The 21,226-nt window shown below is 40.7% G+C and overlaps 1 protein-coding gene across 3 annotated transcripts in view; it reads right to left on the minus strand.

The window, feature by feature from the left end:
• Positions 1-18,639, minus strand: part of C11H12orf75 (chromosome 11 C12orf75 homolog) — a 39,907-nt gene extending 21,268 nt beyond the window's left edge. For 2 of the 3 annotated variants that reach the window (XM_061205517.1, XM_061205519.1), the window contains exons 1-2: positions 18,363-18,639; positions 4,101-4,125 (exon numbers count right to left, since the gene is read on the minus strand). In XM_061205517.1, the coding sequence (XP_061061500.1) occupies positions 4,101-4,125; positions 18,363-18,408 (71 nt within the window). In that variant the 5' untranslated portion in view covers positions 18,409-18,639. The remainder of the gene's footprint in view (positions 1-4,100; positions 4,126-18,362) is intronic. The other variant, XM_061205518.1, reaches the window with a different exon arrangement.
• Positions 18,640-21,226: the final 2,587 nt, after the last annotated feature.

Raw genomic sequence — 21,226 nt, forward strand, 5'->3', positions numbered from 1 at the left:
CCACATGGAGTGGCCAAAAAAAAAAAAAAGAAGAAATGTATTTCTTAAAATATGCTTCCTCTTTAAGCTACTAACATCCTTCCATCACTTACTGCCTTTCTGTTGTAAAACAAAAGACCAGGCATCACTTCCTCACTCTTAAGTTCACTTTCACCCTGACTCCATCAGAGAACTCACATCACCCAACTGAAACTACAGTCCCCCAAGTGACCAGTGTGGCTGTCACGCTACATGCACTGGCTTCTCTTCTCCCTTTAGCCCATGTGATCTCTTTGGATCATCAGCCATCCCTTCCCTTGGCTCAAGTTTGAAACCACAGGGTCACTTTCGCCTCAGATTTTCCTTTCCTTTACTTTCGCATTCAGTCATTCAACGGGTCTTATCAATTGTATTTCCGAGTGCACCTTGAACACACCACCTCTGCTCCTTTCCGGTGTCCTGTCTGCTGTCTCACCCTCTCGTGGCCTCAGCACCATTAATCCCCTGTGCCTCCACCCCTCCCCCATCTCACATATCCCACTGCCTTGGGAGTCATCACCCTAAAGCTCAAACACAGTCATGTAATTCCCCACCTTAAAATTCTGAATGGCTCTTGAATGCATATAAAAATCAAGTACAGTGACCGGCCTGGCACCAAAGGCCCTCCACAAGCCGGCTCCAGCCCACCCGCCTCACCTTCCACCTCTGCTGAGCCTACACCACAGGCTCAGGGCAGACTGGGTGACTTCCCAGAAGAGCTGGGGCTCTCCTGTACCCATGTGCCTCTTTTCGTGCTCTTTCTCCTGCCCTGGGTTGCCATTCTTCTCCTTCCTACACAAACTCTTGCTCACCCTTCAAGACCCAGACAAGCATTAAATTTTGACTATTTTAATAATTAACACTTAAAATCACGCTGTATTTTGGTCCCCAGTAGCCACTGACCTACTTCAGGGCAGAAATATCATTTTATTTGTTGTTAAATCCTGGCTTCTTGCCTATAGAAAACAGGCAAATAAACAGGTAAGTGGAGACATAGTAAAAATCCCAAACCTTCCCTAGAGAACTGATTTTTATTATATATTAAGGGAGTAATCATAACGTTTCTGACTTCTAAAAAACAATCGTAATTCCCCCCCAAAGAATTTTATGTGGTCTGTACATTATGGTGGTTGCCCTATTTGAAGTTCTGTACTCTTAGCATCCATTACGTGAGTTTGGCCACTTCTTTTGCCTTGAAATCAGTGTCTTCAGATTTAAAACAAAAAGAAAAAATTTAAATCTTCATAATATAAGTTTAAATTGTCTTAATTTCTTAGCTCCTTTCATGGCACCCCCTAATTTCATAGCACCCCCCTAATGTTACGGTCAAGATTTATAAATCTATAGCTTCTGATTTTTTCTTTAAAAAGGGTTTGAATATACCTTTTGTGCAAGGAAAAATAATACTATAATATTCTTCAACTTTTTCCCATTAAATTTACCATATTTATTTTTTAAAGGGTCATTTATTGAGTAAAATTACATCTTTTTAGTTATAGAAACTATGAGGTACACAAAGTCACAGAAAGTTTAAATTCTAGAGAATTCAGGATTTTAGAAAGTAGTTAAATGGCATCTCATGTCCTGGAGTAGTTAATGTTGACAAAATGTCCACAAAGGTATCACTAAATCTTCTTAGAAATTTCCATGCTTCTGAAAGGAAGAGGAAGTCATGAAATCAATCTCTCCTTAAAGAGAAATGATGGAATTCATTTGTTAAACACTATGTCCACAGCACGATACTATTAACTAGAGGGGACCTCTCTCAATTCCCAAGGGAGAAAAGACAAGGAGATAAATAACATTTTAAGCCCAATATGACATATCATAAGACAGGTCCAAGCTGCTGTAAAAGTTCAGAAGAGGAAGACATATCCAGTAGAGAGATCCAGGAAGTTCTTCTCGTAAAGGATAAGATATAAACCCAGGAGAATAGATAGAATTTTCACAGACAGAATTGGGGAAAATGCCATTCCAGGCAGAGGGAACAGCAAAAAAAAACAAGGAACCAAGACAGGAAACAGGAGGTCAGTTTGAGACCCTGAGAGTGGTCTCAGAGCAGGACTTCAGCTCACCTCTGGGTCCTTGGCCTCATTCACTCTCTAACTGCAGGGTTTCCTTCCCCCTAAAGGCTGAAACCTAAAGGGCCTTCCTATTCCCAAAGGATTCTGGGCTCAATCCCGTGGTCAGTGGAGACTAATCAAAAGTTGGGAGTGGGGCTTCCTTGGTGGCACAGTGGTTAAGAATCCGACTGCCAATGCAGGGGACACGGGTTCGAGCCCTGGTCCAGGAAGATCCCACATGCCGCGGAGCAACTAAGCCCGTGCGCCACAACTATTGAGCCTGAGCTCTAGAGCCCGCGAGCCACAACTACTGAGCCCACGTGCCACAACTACTGAAGCCCGCGTGCCTAGAGCCCGTGCACCGCAACGGAGAGTAGCCCCCGCTCGCCGCAACTAGAGAAAGCCCGCACCCAGCAACGAAGACCCAACACAGCCAAAAATAAATAAATAAAATAAATAAATTAAAAAAAAAAAAAAAAAGTTGGGAGTGGAGGGCCTAAAAGGGCAGGGGATTAATATGGCAACAACATATAGAAAGGGGAGGGAGAGACTGAAGAAAGACCCAGATACTGCAATAACAGGAACAGGTAAGGATGCTGAACACAGTGTTGCTAAACGTTTTGGTAATAAACTCAACCACTGCAACCAGGACACTGAAGCATTCTATACTGCCTCCTTTGTACCTAAAGTCCCATATAAAAAGCTTATTTAATTCCCAAAAAACTTTACAACCCTATTCTAATCTTCTCTGGATTCCTTTTTATAATTAAAATAAAAAGTCCGACTCTGCTTTTGACGAAAGCTTTTAAGGCCCACCCCTCCGTTTGCCCCACAGCTGTGAAAGCCTTTAAGAAAGCTGGGAACTCGTACATGTGCGCTGGCAGGGAAGATACAGACAGGCACTCCTCTGCCCATGCGCAGAAGCCCTCACCCCAGCCCCACTCCCAATAAAAACCAAAGCTGCTCACCCCCTCCTTCACTCAGACTGAATGGACCAGTTCGGGAGCCACTCTGCTCTCCCCAGAAAGCCTCATTATGTGAGCAATACATCTTTTCCTACCCTCTTGGTGTGTGTGTGGCACCATCGGTCTTGACATCCAAACCAACTGGGGTGGCTTGGGCAGAGGTTGATTCCACAGTCCATGGAGTGACCGCAAACACTCTTTTTGTTGTTGTCATTCTTGGGGTTCTCCATCCCCACCTTCTCCCTCCCCCAATCCCAATGTCCAGCTCCCTAATGGCACTTTATTTTTTTTTCCAGAACTGCTGATTTTTATTTTTATTTATTTTTTTCATTGAAGTATAGTTGATTTACAATGTTGTGTTAGTTTGTGGTATACAGCAAAGTGATTCAGTTATATATTTTTTTCATATTCTTTTCCATTATGGTTTATTACAGAATATTGAATACAGTTTCCTGTGCCACAAACACTCTTAAATAGTGAACTACTGCAATGTCCTTACTATACCTAGATTTGAGGTAGGAAGATGCAAAGAAGGGGCATGATGGAAACACAGAAAGGGTCCTGTGGTCTGAAGTTCAACTCAATATTGATTACCTTGAATGGTCATATACATTCATTCAAAGGCCTAATTATCGACTTTAAAACGATTCAGTGTGCATTTGGTAAATGCTTGGCTCCAGGCCCTCCTCACGGGCTAAACTCTAAGATGTTGCATAGTCATAGGAGCTAGGTGCTTAATTCTCCCATAATCACTTGCTTGCAATTAGAAGAAATCTCTACACAAGCTGGTATAGAAACAGAGTTAAACATTTCCCTTTCTTAAAGTTCTGAGTTAAAATGCTAGGGCAAATGAAATGCTAAAATGAAAAGTCACAAATAAACCCATTCTTCAAATAGCCCTTTAGTTATAAACCAAATGATAATCTTAATTTGTGCTCAGTACAGAAAGTACTTCCATGTCTTTTCAGCCAAACCTATATATCTAAAGGTCATAACCATGAAAACAGTGTCTTCCTTAGAAAGAGTTTAGAAAATCATAATATTAAGTACTTACACATCTTTAGCTGCTCCTGCAGGGCCTAGAAAAAAAGAAAAAGATAACTTTCCATTATCTTGATAGTATTGCTACAAAAATCTTAAGCCCAATACCCAACTAAAATAATATTTTATAAGAGATGAGTTGAGAATATGATTTTTTGAAAGATCATCTTAAAAAAAGAAAAGGAGAGCAGGAAAATCATAAAATCCAAATCTTCGGTTTAGAATTTATTCTGCCCATTTTTAACAATTCCTATAAATTATAAGGTGTTGTTTCTGAAAGGGATTTTACAGACCGCCCAAACTAATCTGCTCATTTTACAGATGAGCAGATTAGGAAACTGACAGATTTGAGAAATATTTTCTTTTCTAAGCCACACACCTTCTAAGCTAGTACCTATATGGAACTGTTATAAGTCACACTATGTACTAATCATAAAGTAAAGCAAAGTCACAAGACAAAATGGAGGTGATATCCTAAATGAATTAGCAAGACTCAAGGATGCCAGCCCAGCTCCAAAAGAAGTAACATACATTTCTAACTCTGCTCCTATTTGCTACTGAACCCTCTCATTTCTGCTTCCCATTCACGTGCCAAAAACAACCCATCTCTTTTGGACCCCAGTCTTATCACTTAACACAGATTCTCTGCCCACAGCACAGTTCCATCTGCACTTCCTCCCCCTAATATCTTTACCTGAACAACACAGAACTTGGTTCCAGCTTTATAAGCCACATGGCATTCAGTATCCTTTAATCTCTTAAAACCTCACTTCCCTCTTGTGTCAAATGAGGAAAATAAGAATACCTTTCTCAAAGGTTATTGTGAAGTTCTTTAAAAGATGTATATCCCTATCAAAATACTAATGACATTTTTCAAAGAAATAGAACAAATAATCCTAAAATTTCTATGGAACCACAAGAGACCCTGAATCACCAAAGCAATCTTGAGAAAGAACAAATCTGGAGGCATCATGCTCCCTGATTTCAAACTATATGACAAAGCTATAGTAATCAAAACAGTATGGTACTGGCAAAAAACAGGTACACAGATTAATGGAACAGACTAGAGAACCCAAAAATAAACCCATGCATACATGGTCAATTAATTTACGACAAATGAGGCAAGAATATACAATAGGGAAAGGACAGTCTCTTCAATAAACGGTGTCGGGAAAACTGGACAGTCATATGCAAAAGAATGAAACTAAACTATTATCTTACATCATATGCAAAAATTAACACAAAATGGATTAAAGACTTAAATGTAAGACCTGATACCATAAAAAATCCTAGAGGAAAACATAGGTGGTAAGGTACTTGACACCAGTCTTGGAAATTAATGCTTGGATCTGATTCCAAAAGCAAAGGCAACAGAAGCAAAAGTAAACAAGTGGGACTACATCAAATTTTATAAACTTCTGCACAGCAAAGGAAACCATCAACAAAATGAAAAGACAACCTACTGAATGGGAAAAAATATTTCTAAATCACATATCTGATTGGGGTTAATATTCTAAATATATAAAGAACTCATGAAACTCAATAGCAAAAAAGAGAGAGAGAGAGAGAAACCAACCTGATTTTAAAATGCGCAAACATCTGAATAGACATTTTTCCAAAGAAGATATACAGATGGTCAACAGGCACATGAAAATATGCTCAATATCACTAATCATAAGAGAAATGCAAATCAAAACCACAAGATATCACCTCACACCTGTTAGAATGGCTACTATCAAAAAGACAACAAATAACAAGTATTGGTAAGTGATCTGGAAAAAAGGGGACACCAGTGCACACTGTTGGTGGGAATGTAAATTGGTGCAGCCACTACGGAAAACAGTATGGAAGTTCCTCAGAAAATTAAAAATAGAACTACCATATGATCCAGCAATTCTACTCCTGGGCATTTATCCAAAGAAAACAAAAACACTAATTCAAAAAGATATATACACCCCTATGTTCATTTTAGCATTATCCACAATAGCCAAGATTGAAAACAAGTGTCCATCGCTGGATAAATGGATAAAGGAGATGTGAGATATATATAGATATACCTATATATATAAGAGCTAGAATAATAGAATTCTACTCAGCCATAAAAAAAAGAAGGAAATCTTGCCATTTGCGAAAACATGGATGGACCTTGAGAGAATTATGCTAAGCAAAATAAGTCAAAGAAAGACAGATACCATGTGGTTTCACTTATATGTGGAATCTAAAAAACAAAACAAATGAAAACAAAACAAAAATCAAAGATACAGAGAAAGGAATGGTGGTTGCCAGAGGGGAGGTGGGTTGGGGAATGGGCAAAACAAGTGACAGGGGTCAAGAGATATAAACTTCCAGTTCTAAAATAAATAAGTCATGGGGATGTCATGTACAGCACAGTGACTACAGTCAATAATACTGTAGAGCATACTTGAAAGTTGCCAAGACAGTAAATCCTAAAAGTTAACTATGCATGGTGACAGATGGTAACTAGACTTATTGTGGTGATGATCTCACTGTGTATACAAATACGGAATCATTTCATTGTACACCTGAAACCAATACAATGTTATATGTCAATGACACCTCAGTAAAAAAAATTTAATAAATTTTAAAAATTATAAAAAGATGTAAACAGCACAAAGTCTGGCACATAAAAATAGCTCACTAAGTTGTTATCATTAGCAGTCACATTTTCCTTAATATCTCAATTTCCATATCTATGAAATGGGAATTAAATTAACTTCTGCACAAGTCACAGAGGTGTGAAAATAAAGGAAAATGTGCTACAAAATAAACAAATAAGTCTGCAAAAAAGTTATTGTAAAAACTGTACCCCAGTGATATTAATCTAGGATCTATAATTCTGCAAATTCAAAGCAGAGCATAAAGGTAATCAAGACTATGTCTCAAATAAATTCTTTTAAGGCTTTGACCAAACCTGAACTTTGTAACAAACTTGAGTCTTTACTCAGGGAAGAGTAACATTTCTGTTCCACAACTCTCATTAAAATTATACAAATAAAAACTGCTTTGGAATCTGAGATCATAAAACCAAAAAAAAAAAAAAAATCCTAAAATTTTAAAAACCTTAACATAAGAACAGTGGAGTGTTTTGATAGGTAAAAATAAAGGATTAGTGCCACCAAAAACCCATAAAAATGAACGTTTTATTTCAGAGTCAAAACAAGCATGAGAATCTGGAAGAAACTAAATATCTTCATTTTCTTATTTTCATTTTCATGGAAAAGGACAGGGAATGACTGGGGGGTTGCTGCACTCAGGGGAAGGGAGAGCCGGAGGTGTTGGGAACTGATTCTGTGATGTCTTACAGAGAAAAGAAAGCGATCATGATGGGTCATGAGCGCTGGGCCTTTAGAGATGAAGGGCCATTGAGCACAATCCACAGGGAGGGCACAGCGGACAGAAGCCGCCCCACTGTGTCTCAGGGAATGGCAGCAGGGTGGTAGGGAAAGAACAGCGTGGAACTGGAAGGCAGAAGACCCAAGTAAAATTCCTGCTCCAGTATTTGTTTGACAGTCACTAGTTCACCCTGCTTCAGTTTCTAATACTGGGCCGACAAAGGCAGCTGAGAAGACAAAGTACAATAAATGGCTGTGAAATTCGCTTCAAAACAGCCACGCGTTGTCTCCTCAGTACCTATTTTAATCAGCCACCAGGAACCCTGCATCCACTTCACCTTGACTGCACCAGGCTCCAGGCACCCTTACGGCCTCTTCCCTGCTGGGTTCACCATCTAACATCCCAGCAGGCTCAAGGCAAATGCCAGGTATTACCTTCCAGAAGGAAGTCAGCAGGCCATTTCTTCTGTTCTCAAATGTCCCTCATTTAAAAGGCGTCTATTTAATAACTGCAAAGTGAAGGAGGCCAAGAAGTCAGAAACACTAAATCCAGTATATACATATGATTGTAATGTACACTCCATCTTTATAAAAGGGAAGAAGATGTGCATCTTCTTAGGAGCAAGGTAGCAGGGGGTTAATGATAAGCTTATAACCAGGGCAGGTAGAACACGACTCCCCGACACACAGCTTCACAGAGAAAAAGGAAAAAAAAAAAATGACTGTAATTGTTGAAACCCTCAGCAAAACTATCAGAATATCTAGGCATATAAAATGTGAAATATCTCTTTGTTCTGCAAAAGTATAAAATCATAAAATTATTAGAAATAGAAGAAAAATTCTGATTACCCTCAGTGCAACATTTTAATCACACTTCACCTATGTATTGATTATAATTAACCAGATGGAGAGTTCTTCCCTAGATAATTCATGCAAAAGATCCTTTGACTACAACTATTCAGATAGTGCCAAAATCCCATTTGCTTTAAGTTATGTTTATGGTTCATGTGATTCATCATTTATTGAACAAATATTTATAGTGGTGTAGCTACTTCTTTCAAGCCGTCTGGGATAGAACATTTGTTCCTGTTAGTACCACTTCATTTCCTGCCAAAGTGACTCTTTACTATTTGAACATAGCCGTGGTACCTTAATATAAGGAAGGCAAGGTAAAAATGTTTCTTGTGGGATAAAAGCACCACAAAATATATAGACCATTAGAATTTTTGTCAGTCAAAAGATTTAATGACTATTTTCTTAAATTGTAGTACTGATAATTATAATTTTAAATATCTTCCTAAAAAGTAGAAGGGGGGAAGGTCTGCTCTCAGAAAAGTATCATATACAGTTCCAGTGACAAAAGTTGTTAATGGTTAGGGTATATAAAGAAGAACATTTCCTTCTGAATGTAACTGTTTCTTTAACACTTAAAGATTATTGCTTGTTCACAATATCACTTCACTTCACCGTGATTATGTATACCGTTGTTTTTGTTTTTTGGCCGCTCCACACGGCATGCGGGATTCGCCGACCAGGGATCGAACCCGTGCTCCCTGCAGTGGGAGCGTGGAGTCTTAACCACTGGACCGCCAGGGAAGTCCATACCTTTTATCAATACTTTCGTCAAAAGATTTTAAAATTGTATTCATGATTCTCCAAGTCAAAAGCCTCAGTCACTTAAAAATGCATAGCAAATTCAATTTATTTTAAACATTTAAAAAACTTAATCTGATATTGAGGAGTCATAGAAAGATATTTGATCTTTGTTCCCCATTCCTGGCACAGAGCTTCTAGAACCCTTGGAATTTCCTGAGAGATAGGGGTGATAGGAGCCTCTTTCATTCCAATGAGGAGACTCTTGGCAGCCCCTAGACAGCTTCAGGACGGGAGCTGGTCGCCAGAAAAGGCAAGGCTTGATTAGAAGCTTGGAACTTTCTGCCCCATTCCCCGTCCTCCTGGGAAAAGAGAGGGGCTGGAGATTCAGTTAATCAGCAATGGCCAATGATTCGATCAGTCATGCCTATGTAGTGAAACCTCCATAAAAACCCCTATAAGGACAGGGTTCAGAGAGCTTCTGAGTTGACCACATCCATGTGCCAGGAGGGGGCGGCCCCCAACTCCATGGAGACAGAGACCCCTGCACCTGGGACCCTTAACATGTCCTCTGTACCTCTTCATCTGGCTGTTCATTTGTGTCCTTTATAAGAAATTGGTATGTTTAAACCAGTAAGGAAAGTGCCTTCCTGAACTCTGTGAGGCATTCTAGCAAATTGTCAAATCTGAGGAGGGGGGCTGTGAGAACCCCCAAATTTGCTGCCAAGTCAGATGGCAATGCAAGTAAGCTGGGGACCTGATCCTTGCTACTGGCATCTGAGGTGAGACCATCTCGGGGGACTGAGCCCTCAAACCTGTGGTGACAGACACTAACTCCGGGTAGGAGCCTCAGAATTGAACTGGATGGTAGGACAGCCCAGTTGGTGTCCGAGAACTGGAGAAGTGGATAGCATCCGGAGGGAATAAACCTCTCAGATATTCTTCATGTTTTATAAAAATCTGGTACCCCCATAAAAATCGGGTACCCCCTGAACAACCTTGAAATGCTTTATGAATCACACCAAGATTAAATCGTGCTGTACTTCCTTCAGCAAATAATTATTTACACTCCAGGTATAGTTTGTAAACTATATTTTCTTATTTTATCCCATTCCCAGAACAAGTGCAGAAAAAGCCTTGTGTATTAGTTCCACAGGGCTGCTGTAACAAATCACCATTAGTTGGGTGACTTAAATCAACAGAAATACGTGCTCTCAGAATTCTGGAGGCCAGAAGTACAAAATCAAGGTGTCAGGAGTTCCCAACTCCCTACAGAGGCTCCGGGGAGGAATCCGTTCTAGGCCTCTTAGCATCTGGTGGCAGTAGGCCCTCCTTGGCATTCTTTGGCTTGTGGCCACAGAGTGCGTTCTCTGTTCTACACCTGTCCTCACACCACCTTCTCCCTGTATCTCTGTCTTCTCCTCGTCTGTCTCTTATAAGGAAACTCATCACTGGATTTAGGGCCTACCCAGACAATCTAGGATGATGTTCTCATCTCAAAATTCTTCATTTAATTATACCTGCAAAGACCCTTTTTCCAAACAAGATAACATTCACACATTCCAGGGATTAGGATGTGAACGTATCTTTTTAGAGGTCACCATTCAACCCACTACACCTTCTCATCCCTGGCCTCCTCCACCTCTCCAAAAACAGAAATTCCCTTTTGAAAAGAAATACATAGCAAAATTAATCTTGGGGGAGAATTAAGTTTAATATGACATATCATACATTCTGCAAACACAGACAAAATTTTATTCCTTGTGCATGAGAAAGCCAGCTGCAAGATACTACATCAGTTCAGTGATATTAAGTAGATATTTATAACATCTTGGTTCCTATAGACAGATGTTCCTTTGCAATCTAATCAGTCTTATAAGTTAAAAAGATTGAGCTGTACTGCCCAGTATGTTTTCAAAATTGTTCAGAGTCATACATTTATTGTTATGAGTTTCCTTACATATGCCAAATTCTAATACAAAGAAAATATTTACCTCTTTTAAAAGGTCACATACATCTGTACATTAGAGAATATAGTCTATTAATGCCTTTTTCATCACTGTTCTCTATGCACTTTATAGCTTTCATGTAACATACTGGAAATATTCACAAGTAAATGAATTGCTAAATTACATATTAAATCATGTCTCCTTGTTCAGACTGAGTAGTGATAATTTAAACACACACACCAAAAAATAAAATTATGTATATGAAGAATTTCTAAAAGGTACTAAAGATTTACAAATCACTCTTCTTTCAGCATAAATCATCAGAAATATAAATGATTATGGCTCTCATGGGAAATAATAAAAAATATGCAGAAACATTTTACTCTTTATTTGTTTTATAAAAGAAAAACATCCCTCTGAGAACTGTATAAACATAACTACAGAAAAGTAAACAGAGTTCCCTCTAATTTTGACAGCTCGCTACATCTCCTCTGACCCATAATAGTTCTAAAACTATGTCATAGTCTCAATTTGGCCCAAAGAAGGAGAACAACAGCTCTTTAGTTCATCTAAAGCAGTGTCTATTTTTTAATAAGCCAATAAGAGATACAGGTTCATAAGTCATTTCTTCAGTAATGGAGAAAAAAATTCAGGTCAACGTGTCCTAGAAATATCATTTTTTTGAAGTGTAGTTGCCTTACAATATTATATTTCACGTGTAGAACATAGGATTCAATATTTTTATAGATTATGCACCAAACTTATTAAAATATTATTGACTATATTCCTTGTGCTGTACCTTACATCCCTGTGACTTACTTATTTTATAATTGGTAGCTCGTACCTCTTAATCCCCTTCATCTATTTCACCCGTAACTCCACCCCCAACCCCTGGCAGCCACTAGTTTGTTTTCTGTATCTGTGAATCTGTTTCTGTTTTGTTATAGTTATTCATTTGTTTCATTTTTTAGATTCAACATGTAAGTGATAACATAGAGTATTTGTCATTTTCTGTCTGACTTATTTTACTTAGCATAATACCCTCTAGGTCCATCCATGTTACTGCAAATAAAATTATGTTAATGAACGTGGAAGCTCTTACAGAAAATCTCTTTGCTTACAGGTTGTCCTTGCTGAGTAGCTATGCTTTCAGCAGGTAAAAATTAATAAATAAAGGTAGCCATATAAGTACAGACATAAAGTAACACATTGACAGTTAGCTGCTATAATTTAAGCCATGTATAGATTGAGCTGTAAGTGGGTCATGGCAGAACTTGGGTAATTCACTTGGGTCACCTTCGCGAACCATTCACATGGTTGCAACATCGATTCTGGGGAGTTGGAACAAGTGAACCTCCTGATTCTGCTGCATCAGTGGTAACTGTCTGAGCAGAGGCGTTTCCACACCCCTCATCATTCACATCACGTCAAACACGGTACACCCAAGAGTATATGGATTGCCTGCATCCTCTTACCTTCCTTTAGAGAGAGTAGCATCACCTTCCAGTCGCCCAGGCTTTAACAGTTTGGGTTCATTTTTCCTTCTCCCTTCCCCTTCCTCCCTCACATGCAGCCCATCCTCAGCCTGGCTGGCTTCCAGGGGTCCCTGACATCAATACCTCCATCACTCACCGACGGCCCTCTCACTTCCCTCACTCCTGACAACAGCGTTAAATTATGTCACTCTACATGCTCGCTCCTTCCTTCTATACCAGTCATGAATGTCTTTCCCTATGTTAATAATAAATAGCATACTGAGTACTTATATGAAGCACTGCTCTAAGCACTTTACATATATTAACTCATTTAATCTTGAGTAGGTTCTATAACTACTCTCCCATTTTACAGCTGAGGAAACTAAGGTACAGACAGTTTAAGCAAGTGGCCCAGGGTCATGCAGCTGATAAATGATGAAAGCAGGATTCAAACTAGGATTTTTTGGCTCCAGTGCCTCCTCTCAATTCTGAGGCCTTCCTGCCTCTCTGTCCTCCTCACCCCCATCCTAACTGTTCTTACTTCCAACACCCTGCAACCAACATGAACTACTAACCCAGTCAGGCCAGACTTCTCACTGCCCTGAAATGCACCAAACCCATTTCTGTCCCTATGTTTTCATACTGCTCTAAAAATGCCCTCCCTTCTGATTTCTGCTTATTCAAATCCTACCTATTCTTCAAAGTCAAATCGAGTCCCACCTCCTCCAAGCAGGCTTCCCTGATTGCTTAAGGTTTTATTTCATTCCCTCCACTGTTACATCAGTCACAGGGTACATGATGAAAATTTAGGACTCAATTTTACACCTTCTTTGTTTCCCCAATATAGTTATTCATTCAACAAAAGAAAAAATTTTAAGACCCTAAAAATTCCACTGAAAGTTTGGATATTGGTCTAGAGGCTGAGGGTCCAGCTGTGAACAAGATGTGCGAGGCTCTCATGAGGCCTACCTTTGGGGAAGGGGAACAAAAAAGACAATAAATAAATTAACAAAATATCAGCTCTCCAGCAAAGAGCGTTTCAAACAGATAGAAAACAAGAATGAGTTCAGCATAAAGAACAGAAAGAAGGATGGTGGGGCTGGGACCTAAGTGAGCTGGGGGGAAGTAGCACAAGATATTAATGACTTCTTTGAGGATATCAGCAAAATTTTATATTATTTCCCCCCCCACATGGCCTGGACTAATGCTGAGCACGGTGGAAGAATTTTAATACTACCAAACCATTTACAGATGTAGATTAAGGCCGGACCATACCGCTACAGCAAAAGAAGAGAATGCAATTACCTATCTAATTGAGGATAAGGAGATAACTAACCTAAGTAATTGGACCCAAAAGAATTAGAGTAACTCCTTGGGTACACTGATAAAATAGGATAAAGAATTGTTAAATTCCTCCTCCATGCCTCTCAGACTATTAGTATATAAATAACAGAAGAACCATTATAGAAACAGTCTAGTAATAAGCTAAGTTATGGTCAGATAGCTGCCAGTTACACATCTCTGGTAGAAAACCTACAACTCACCAATTCAATCAACTACCATGAGCAGAACACTTCTGAAATGACTCTGCTCTGCCAAAAGCTTCTACAGCCTGCAAAATAGCCTGCATCGAAATAGGCTCTTGTAGATGTTTGGAACCGTCCAAACTTTGAAGGGATTTTCTGGTTCACATAAAATAGGATTTTCTGGTTTACATTACAGACTTGCTCAACAATCTACATGTATGACTGTATACAGGAAACTGACCTGTTGTGGATCATCAGTTCAAATGCAAGGGTGTTCATGTCTCGGCCTAATTAGAGAATACATTCAAGGAAAAACAAACGGATAGAGAATCTGCTTGCTGAGTGAGAGAGTGGTGGGGACGGAGAGCAGAGAAAAACACACAGAAAGCAAAAGCTCCCTGCCCTATAGCAAATGCAACTCCTTAAAAATGGACTCTTTATAAGTCAGAAAGAGAAAGATAAATACCATATGATATCACTTATATGTGGAATCTAAAATATGACACAAATGAACCTACCTATGAAACAGACTCACAGACATAGAGAACAGACTTGTGGTTGCCAAGGGGGAGGGAGGGTGAGAGAGGGATGGAGTGGGCATTTGGGGTTAGCAGATGCAAACTATTATATATAGGATGGATAAACAACAAGGTCCTACTGTATAGCACAAAGAACTATATTCAATATCCTGAGATAAACCATAATGGAAAAGAATATAAAAAAGTATATATATGTATAACTGAATCACTTTGCTGTACAGCAGAAATTAACAAAATGTTATAAATCTACTATACTTCAATTTTTAAAAATGGACTCTTTAACCCAGATGTTTCTCTACAGTTTAGGGTCTTGACTCTACACTATGCAGGAAAAATGTACTGAATCTTCAATGAATGGAAAATACAAGCAGTCCTTGTATAATTCTAGGTTGGGAAAAATCAAATTCCTACATTGAGAGGGTGATCTTATTAAAACACTAGAATGGAGAGAGCGCTTGTGTAAGCAGAATGGTTCTCATGATCCCATCTACACTGAAGCACTGATAGCTTGACTCCTCCCCAAAGACTTCTCCGATTAAACTAGCATCTTATTCAACATCTCCTGGGCATTTGGATGTTCGATGTATATTCTACTACACTTTGCTTTGCAACTGTTCTCAAATGGTTAATCTTCCTACCTAGACAATCAGCTTCTCAAGAGGGGGAAAGTTTGATTTCATTCTACAATCATCCCTTGCTGGCTGCCCCTATCCTTGCCCTAAACTTTCCTAAAAGAGTACAAAGCTTTGCACATAGAGGTGGACTCTGTACAAGCTTAGAGTTAGAAATCTACTACAAAGGAAATCTAACCTGAATTATCTAGGGACTGAATGATCTGATTCCTTCCGGCCATTTGACCATTGTACTGCATTTTAGCTTTTCCACATGTTGGACATACAGAATCAAATTTACTCAAGTACACTACTAAATATCAATTTGTCATAGAAACCAATTTCACCAGACAAAAGCCAAGAAAAGCAGCTGTCCAAATAGCTCAGGGAAAAGAGAAACAATTATCTGGTTTTACCTGAATTACTTAGGTAGTAAAACAGGGCTTACAATGGAGATTTCAGGTTGGGGGCATTATTATAAAGTGCAAATGCATCCTCTGAAAGTAGATTTGTCATGTTCTTATAGAAAAATATTCAAGGAAAACCATTTCACCTTCAAAGTGGTATTTTCCACTACTATATAATAATTACAGTACAGAGTACTGTAATATAATAATTACAGTACAAAAAAGTAAAATGAAATGCCCACAGTAACGCAGCCAGCACAGTGCCAATGTCAAGCTTGAGCCTCACTCTCCAGACTCAAGTTCAGCACCTGCCCACCACCTTTCTCTGAACTTTTTTCCTAACCTTCCATCTCTCCTCCTTTCTGAAACAGAAGTCCTACCACCAGCTGATAGAAAATTTCAAAATAACAATGAACAAATCCCAAAGCTAGCCAGCTGGACTCACTAGCAGAGAAATGTTTGGGGGGTGACTTCTCAGAGACAAGGGCAGTGCCATCAAAGAGGTGATGCAACAACTCCCAACTCAAATGTTTTCTCCTCCTTCATGTTTTACGGTCTGCCCTCGGTATCTTGCTCTTCTCTGAACATACAGTAATTTTTAGCAAACAGCGAGCTTGAGGAGAGAACAGCACGCTCTTACAGGAGCTGTCCTTCGTGAACAAAAGTGAGGCTACTCATCAAGAAGACATGCATTTGGAGTGGTTTTTTTCAATATAACTGTATCTCCCTTTACATAATAAGGGATGTGCTCCTGGGGGCGGAAAAAGGTCAACCAAATATTTGTAAAGAGAATTATATTTTCTCTATTTCTTACATTACCATTGCAGAGCTCCCTTATCATTATTCTGGTTTAGCAGTGGAACTCCTCCCTCTATCCCCAAACCTGACAAGCAGTTCATTAATAAACAAAAATGTAAATGAAGTAAACTAGCTCCACTTTAAAGGAAATCTGTTACAAATCCTTCCTATGATTTCCTTTTTTGTGTATTGTGGTTAATGGTTCTTAACATTTTTAAAAGTAGGGTGAACATGCAGTGGAAGGCATAGGGCCACAGTGCATGTTAGATTGAGAGATATACACTTGACCCTTGAACAGCGCAGGGGTTAGGGGCCTCAACCCTCCACAGAGTTGAAAATCTGAGTATAACTTATGGTCAGCCCTCCATATCCGCAGTTCCACATCCTCGGATTCAAACGACCAAAGAGCGTGTAGTACTATAGTATTTACTATTGAAAACTATCCGTGTATAAGTGGACCTGTACAGTTCAACCTCATGTTGTTCAAGAGTCAATTGTAATTCCTGGTGCAGGATATGGCCTTGACACTGTTCCAGGTTTCCACGCAGAGCTCTCTGGCCACTCTCAAGTAGAATCCTGTCCTTGCCTTAAGGCACTAACTAAGCTAACTAACCTACGTCACTGTTACAGGAATTGAAAAATGTGTTCCCCAGTGGCTCTCTGCCTAACACAAGATTGAGAATTTAATTCACGATGGTAAAGGTTACCTGCAAGAGATAAACTTTTCAATGAATTATTACCTGGGTTCAAAGCTCTAGGACTAGAATCCCACATATTTTAGCACCTTTTCTTAAAATATTCCATTTGTTAAAAAAAAAAAAAAAATTCCATTTGTGTGGTCACTGACAGCCAAAGAGGAATAACAAACTTGGCCAATTAAATGAGCAGATTTCCATATCTGATCCCATACGTGAACATCAAAATAAACTTTAAATAAATGAAAAAGGCTTAAATTTTAAACTACATCTTCCAGGAGGTCTGGGTTAAGGGAAGTGACAGACCCAAGGTCACAAAGTCATTGACAGGGCATCCACGCCCGCCTAGGAAATACTGCAGCATCAGAACGCTGTTCCCATTTGCTGGCTAGGATGGAATGTGGCATCTGATTGATCTCAATTGGATGAGATATGAGTTCTTTATCCAAAAGACACCAAAATAGGTCAGCAGATATTACTCAAAACAGATCCAGACTCGTAAATCAGTAGACACTAGCTGGGTCAAAGAGAACGCTTGAGTTTTGGAATAAGTCACTTGATACAAAGCCTGGCTGACTGCAGAAATCTATAGAAGACTTCCCCTGCCAATCAACAAAATGAAGAAGTGTAAACAGAACTTTCAATATTTTTTATTTTTTAAATGAAAAATTTACGAACAGATCACTGCTAATACTAAAGCTCTGTCACACATATTCTAAAGCATCCTCAATACTGCAGGTTCTCAGAGAAATCCTACAAGCAGCCCAGCGGGTCTTAAGCATCAAGACAGACTCGGATGAATTTTTAGAGCCCTGTTTGCAGTTCTTCCCAACGCACTAGCACCCCCCTCCCCCCCAAAAAGTCCTGAATTGTTCTGCTGCACTTTTCCAGGTGCAGCCTCTGGGTTCCGAGGGGCTGGGGGCGAGGCCTGCGGGAGCGACTGCTGGACGAGCGGGAGCGGACGCCGGCCAAGAGTAAGAACCCTCTCTCCCAGGAGGGTGCCGGGTCTACGTGCTGCAGGGTAGCCCCGCCGCCAGGACTCCCCGCGCTCCCTCCGCAGGATCCCTCTGCAGGCTAGCCTCGTCCCGGCGCGACCGCCTCCCGCACAGGGGGGACATGCCCTGCTTTCGGTCTTTCCAAAACCGGACGGTCTGCTCCTGTCCCGAAAATGGGGACGGGGAGAGGGGGCTGCACGCCCTCCCCGCCCGAGGTCCCTGCATCCTTCCTTCTCGCCGCCTCTCTCCTGGCCTCTCCCGCAGAGGCGGCCCACCCTGCAGAGCTCCCCACAGCCCCCGAGTCACCGCACCCCCAGTCGCCCGCCGCGCTCACCTTGGCCCGCGCCCGCGCTGGTGGCGGTGGAGTTCCCGCAGCCCATCACGCCGCCGTCCGGGGAAGCCGCGCTCGGAAGCTGGCAGCCGCAGATCCTGGGGGCGGAGACGGAGGCGGAGGGCGTCGCGCCCCTAGCGGGAGGCCGGCGGGAAACGCGCTGGGCGGAGGGGCGCGCGGGGACCGCCCCCTCCAGCTACCGATGGGCGCAAACCTGGGCGCCGCAGGCTTGGGCGGGCCGGGACGGAAACCACCGGGCAACCCTCGCCCCCGCCCCGCCCGGCTCTGGGACCCAGCAGGACCCACCCGTCACCTGGGCAACCGCGGCGCCGGCCAATCCGCAGCCTCCTGCGGGCTCCCCGGCTGGGCATTGGTCGTCTTTAAGAGGGGGCGGGAGTTTAAAGTAGGTTTGGGGCGAGGGCGGGGCCGAGGGGCGTGGCCGGTGCGGGCTGGAGGGTGAGGCTGGGCGGCAGAGGATGCCCACCTGCCTGCCTTCCACATCCTCTTTGCCTTTTCTTCCTTTTCGCCACTTCCCCTCCCTGCTCCAGGATGTGGGGAGGAGAGGAAGTGTCAGGGAACAGCTGTTTTGAGCACAGTGGGCGCCCAAAATACGTTACAGACTGGCCAACACCGAAATCCATTTCTGCTCTAACAGAAAACCAATGCAACTCCGTTCCCCCATCCACAGTTGCAACATAAGTCTTCCCCATGTTGGTCATATTAACCTACTCGACTCTAAAATGAATATCTGCCACAATTGTGATGACCTGGATCCAAAACCTTGAGGCAGGAGATGGATGGGCCCCAGGCTGAGCAGCTGGAATCTGTCCCCTGTGGACAGATACTCCAAGATAAAGATAATGGCAGGAGCAAAGAGGAGCTGAGTCCTGCTTGGATAGAAGATAAAGAGACCACATATTTCTCTTTTTTTTTTTTTTGAATTTTATTTTATATATTTTTTTATACAGCAGATTCTTATTAATTATCCATTTTATACATATTAGTGTATATATGTCAATCCCAATCTCCCAATTCATCACACCACCACCACCACCCCCCCCACCCCGCTTTCCCCCCTTGGTGTCCATACGTTTGTTCTCTACATCTGTGTCTCAATTTCTGCCCTGCAAACCGGTTCATCTGTACCATTTTTCTAGGTTCCACATATATGCGTCAATATACGATATTTGTTTTTCTCTTTCTCACTTACCTCACTCTGTATGACAGTCTCTAGATCCATCCACGTCTCAACAAATGACCCAATTTCGTTCTGTTTTATGGCTGAGTCATATTCCGTTGTATATATGTACCACATCTTTATCCATTCGTCTGTCGATGGGCATTTAGGTTGCTTCCATGACCTGGCTATTGTAAATAGTGCTACAATGAACATTGGGGTGCATGTGCCTTTTTGAATTATGGTTTTCTCTGGGTATATGCCCAGTAGTGGGATTGCTGGGTCATATGGTAATTCTATTTTTAGTTTTTTAAGGAACCTCCATACTGTTCTCCATAATGGCTGTATCAGTTTACATTCCCACCAACAGTGCAAGAGGGTTCCCTTTTCTCCACACCCTCTCCAGCATTTGTTGTTTGTAGATTTTCTGATGAAGCCCATTCTAACTGGTGTGAGGTGATACCTCATTGTAGTTTTGATTTGCATTTCTCTAATAATTAGTGACGTTGAGCAGCTTTTCATGTGCTTCTTGGCCATCAGTGTGTCTTCTTTGGAGAAATGTCTATTTAGGTCTTCTTCCCATTGTTGGATTGGGTTATTTGTTCTTTTAACATTGAGCTGCATGAGCTGTTTATATATTTTGGAGATTAATCCCTTGTCCGTTGATTCGTCTGCAAATATTTTCTCCCATTCTGAGGGTTGTCTTTTCATCTTGTTTATGGTTTCCTTTGCTGTGCAAAAGCTTTTAAGTTTCATTAGGTCCCATTTGTTTATTTTTGTTTTTATTTCCAGTACTCTAGGAGGTGGATCAAAAAAGATCTTGCTGTGATTTACGTCAAGGAGTGTTCTTCCTATGTTTTCCTCTAAGAGCTTTATAGTGTCCAGTCTTACATTTAGGTCTCTAATCCATTTTGAATTTATTTTTGTGTATGGTGTTAGGGAGTGTTCTAATTTCATTCTTTTACATGTAGCTATCCAGTTTTCCCCACACCACTTATTGAAGAGACTGTCTTTTCTCCATTATATATCCTTGCCTACTCTGTCATAGATTAGTTGACAATAGGTGCGTGGGTTTATCTCTGGGCTTTCTATCTTGTTCCATTGATCTATATTTCTGTTTTTGTGCCAGTACCATATTGTCTTGATTACTGTAGCTTTGTAGTATAGTCTGAAGTCAGGGAGTCTGATTCCTCCAGCTCCGTTTTTTTCCCTCAAGACTGCTTTGGCTATTCGAGGTCTTTTGTGTCTCCATACAAATTTTAAGATTTTTTTGTTCTAGTTCTGTAAAAAAATGCCATTGGTAATTTGATAGGTATTGCATTGAATCTGTAGATTGCTTTGGGTAGTATAGTCATTTCCACAATATTGATTCTTCCAATCCAAGAACATGGTATATCTCTCCATCTGTTTGTATCATCTTTAATTTCTTTCATCAGTGTCTTATAGTTTTCAGCATACAGGTCTTTTGTCTCCCTAGGTAGGTTTATTCCTAGGTATTTTATTCTTTTTGTTGCAGTGGTAAATGGGAGTGTTTCCTTAATTTCTCTTTCAGATTTTTATTCATCAGTGTATAGGAATGCAAGAGATTTCTGTGCATGAATTTTGTATCCTGCTACTTTACCAAATTCATTGATTAGTTCTAGTAGTTTTCTGGTAGAGTCTTTAGGATTCTCTATGTATAGTATCATGT

Source organism: Eubalaena glacialis, chromosome 11 (assembly GCF_028564815.1).
Source record: "Eubalaena glacialis isolate mEubGla1 chromosome 11, mEubGla1.1.hap2.+ XY, whole genome shotgun sequence".
Taxonomy (NCBI): domain Eukaryota; kingdom Metazoa; phylum Chordata; class Mammalia; order Artiodactyla; family Balaenidae; genus Eubalaena; species Eubalaena glacialis.